Consider the following 4,037-nt stretch of genomic DNA (forward strand, 5'->3'; position numbering starts at 1 on the left):
TTTTTATCTCTAAAACACATCTCTCAAACACAAACCAAACATACCCTGGGTTCGTTTGGTTTGAATTTCCCAAAAATTTTTGGGAAAATTTCTCTACAAATGAGTTTTCAGAAAAACTCAAACCAAACAAATTTTCTCAAAAAAATTTCTCAAAACTTGTAAACCAAACAAGTTTTCCAAACAAATCTCTCTCTCATACACATCAAATCAATCACTTTTTCCAAAACTCTCTCTCAAAATAATTTTCCAAAACATCTTTCCAAAAAAACCAAACCAAACAACTTTTCGTACTTTTTATCTCCCAAACTCATCTCCCAAAATCAAACCAAACAATGTTTGGTTTGTGTTTGAGAGATGTGTTTTAGAGATAAAAAGTACGAAAACATGTTTGGTTTGGTTTTTTTTAAAAGATGTTTTGGAAAATTATTTTGAGATAGAGTTTTGGAAAAAGTGATTGATTTGATGTGTGTGAGAGAGAGATTTGTTTGGAAAACTTGTTTGGTTTACAAGTTTTGGGAAATTTTTTTGGGAAAATTTGTTTGGTTTGGTTATTTTTGAAAACTTATTTGTAGAGAAAATTTCCCAAATTTTTTTCAGAAAATCAAACCAAACTATGTTTGGTTTGTGTTTGAGAGATGTATTTTAGAGATAAAAAGTACGAAAAGTTGTTTGGTTTGGTTTTTTTCAAAAGATGTTTTGGAAAATTATTTTGAGAGAGAGTTTTGGAAAAAGTGATTGATTTGATGTGTGTAAGAGAGAGATTTGTTTGGAAAACTTGTTTGGTTTACAAGTTTTGAGAAATTTTTTTGAGAAAATTTGTTTGGTTTGATTACTTTTAAAATCTTATTTGTAGAGAAAATTTTCCAAAATTTTTTCCGAAATGCAAACCAAACGTATGTTTGGTTTGAGTTTGAGAGATGTGTTTTAGAGATAAAAAGTACGAAAAGTTGTTTGGTTTGATTTTTTTCAAAAGATGTTTTGGAAAATTTTTTTGAGAGAGAGTTTTGGAAAAAGTGATTGATTTGATATGTGTAAGAGAGAGATTTGTTTGGAAAACTTGTTTGATTTACAAGTTTTGAGAAATTTTTTTGAAAAAATTTGTTTGATTTGATTACTTTTAAAAACTTATTTGTAAAAAAAATTTCTCAAAAATTTTTCAGAAATACAAACGAAACGAACCCAACATTTGCAAATCTGATCTGGTTGGAGCTGTAGCTGTTGTATTGGTGTTTGTTGGTTGGCCTCTCTGTTGGTTCTTCGGAGCTCGAGCCCCGTCACGAGCGTTTCTTATTTCTCTCCCTCCTGTTATTATTTTCTCACTCATTTTCTCTCTGAAACAAACAACTCACAGAGCAGTGTGAAAAACCAAGCACACCTCACCCAATCCCCTCCCTCCCTTCATCAGTTGGCGATTTGTTCAGAAACGCCCAATCTTCCAAAGAAATAGTGAGAGAGAGATGAAGCGCGACCTTCATAACCCTCCTCCTCCTCCTCCCTATAAGGACACTTTCTGCGGCGGCTGTGGTTACTCGACGGAGGAGGCGAGTGGGAAAAGTAAGATGTGGGAGGAACAGGATGCTGGAATGGATGAGCTATTGGCTGTGTTGGGTTACAAAGTGAAAGCTTCCGACATGAGCGAAGTTGCTCAGAAGCTCGAACAGCTCGAAGAAGTGATGGGTCATGCTCAGGAAGATGGCTTGTCTCACCTTGCTTCCGAGACTGTTCACTACAACCCTTCCGATCTCTCTTCTTGGCTCGAATCCATGATTTCCGAGCTCCACCCTCTTCCTAATTTCGACTCTTCCCTCCCTCCTCCGTCGGCCTTCGACAGCCGCCGCCACTCCCTAAATCACAGAATTTTCCATGACTCTTTTTCCGATGATTACGATCTCAAAGCAATTGCAGGTAAAGCCGTGTACCCAGAAATTCAACAGCCAAACAAGCGCCTCAAACCCTCCTCTGCATCATCGTCCTCCACTGTCTCGTCGATCCCAGTTGGGATTTGGACCCTTCCCCTTCCCCTTCCCGACAATGACTCATCTACTGCGTCAACTCGTCCGCTGATTCTAGTCGACTCGCAAGAGAACGGTATAAGACTCGTTCACGCACTCATGGCTTGCGCCGAGGCAATCCAACAAGACAATCTCAAGCTCGCCGAAGCTCTGGTGAAGCAAATCGGCCTCCTCGCCGTCTCTCAAGCCGGCGCGATGCGAAAAGTCGCCACTTACTTCGCTGAAGCCCTGGCTCGGAGAATCTACAGACTCTACCCTCAAAACTCTCAGGACAATGCTTTCTCCGATCTCCTCCAGATGCATTTCTACGAGACCTGTCCATACCTCAAATTCGCTCACTTCACAGCCAACCAAGCCATCCTCGAAGCCTTCGCGAACCACAGACGGGTCCACGTAATCGATTTCAGCATGAAACAGGGGATGCAATGGCCGGCTCTAATGCAAGCCCTAGCTCTCCGACCCGGCGGTCCACCCACTTTCCGGTTAACCGGAATTGGCCCGCCCTCCGACGATAACACGGACCATTTACAAGAAGTGGGTTGGAAACTAGCTCAATTGGCCGAAACGATTCATGTCAAGTTCGAATACAGAGGCTTTGTGGCTAATAGCTTGGCTGATCTCGATGCTTCGATGCTTGATCTTCGAGAAGGTGAGGCCGTGGCGGTTAATTCGGTTTTCCAATTGCATCAGTTGTTGGCTCGACCGGGTTCGATGGAGAAGGTGTTGTCTGCGGTGAAGGAGATGAAGCCGGAGATACTCACTGTTGTAGAGCAAGAAGCGGACCATAATGGACCGGTTTTCTTGGACCGGTTTACCGAGTCGTTGCATTATTACTCGACTCTGTTTGACTCGTTGGAGGGTTGTGGCGGCGGTGGTGGTGAGTCATTATCGTCGGTGAGTAACCAGGATAAGGTGATGTCGGAGGTGTATTTGGGCCGTCAGATCTGCAACGTGGTGGCGTGTGAAGGACCGGACCGGATCGAGAGACACGAGACTCTAGCCAAGTGGCGAGCCCGGTTCGTGTCGTCCGGGTTCGAACCGGTTCATTTGGGTTCGAACGCGTTTAAACAAGCGAGCATGTTGTTGGCACTGTTTAACGGTGGCGATGGGTACAGAGTGGAGGAGAACGATGGGTGTTTGATGCTGGGTTGGCACACTCGTCCACTCATTGCCACCTCGGCTTGGAAACTCAGCTAAGTCTGAGTCAACTCAGTTTAGGACCCCCACACCGAGTTGGGTCAACTCAGCCATGCCAGCCCATCAAACCAAAGCTTATTTTAGTGGAATGCTGGCTGCCTTATGAGGGATAGTGAGACCCTGCCACTTTCCAAGTGTCTCCTTTTTTTTCTTTTTTATTTTATAAAAAAAAATATATTTCTCTGTCTACTTTATTTACCTGTCCTTTTTAGGTATAATTTTTATTTATTTATATGCTTTTGTTTTTAATTTTTAATTTTTAATTTTTAATTTTTTTTTTTGAGGGGTGAATCTAAAGAGGTCCTGATGTGTATTTTATAAATAGGTTTTCCTAATAAAGAGAGATACTGTAGGGCTTACTGGGAATTTGATTGAAGTAGTGTGTGGTGATGTAAAGGCCCAACTGGCTATTTGTGGAGTATATATTAGTGGGGGGACATTGAAAAGCATATGGATGTGGACCTCTTATTCCAACCCTCATTGATTCCTTTCATATACATAAATAAATAAATAGAATAATGTTATGGTATTATATACAAATAATTACATTTGTGAGTTTAATTATTATATATATTATAATTTAATTATATGAAAATCATAATTAAAAAAAATTATAATCAAATATTATAGAAGGTATTAAAGAACTTTTAAATTATAATTAAAATAATATTATAATAAATCATAATTAACACTACACCAAGTATAGTAGACACCTATAAAATTTTATGAGATAAATTATAAATGCATTTTTTGAGATTCGTTAATTTTAATGAAATGACATTTGTTATGAAATTAGAAATTTTAGGACGTATAATGTAATTTTTAAAA

General features: G+C 39.6%; 1 protein-coding gene across 1 annotated transcript; it reads left to right on the forward strand.

Moving 5' to 3' along the window:
• The first annotated feature begins 1,187 nt into the window (after positions 1-1,187).
• Positions 1,188-3,658, forward strand: LOC114270519 (DELLA protein GAI1). The gene has a single exon (XM_028212056.2). The coding sequence runs from the start codon at positions 1,458-1,460 to the stop codon at positions 3,207-3,209; it is 1,752 nt and encodes a 583-aa protein (XP_028067857.2). The 5' UTR covers positions 1,188-1,457; the 3' UTR covers positions 3,210-3,658.
• The last annotated feature ends 379 nt before the right edge of the window (positions 3,659-4,037 follow it).

Source organism: Camellia sinensis, chromosome 5, assembly GCF_055761805.1.
Source record: "Camellia sinensis isolate YWXY chromosome 5, ASM5576180v1, whole genome shotgun sequence".
NCBI classification, from domain to species: Eukaryota; Viridiplantae; Streptophyta; class Magnoliopsida; order Ericales; family Theaceae; genus Camellia; species Camellia sinensis.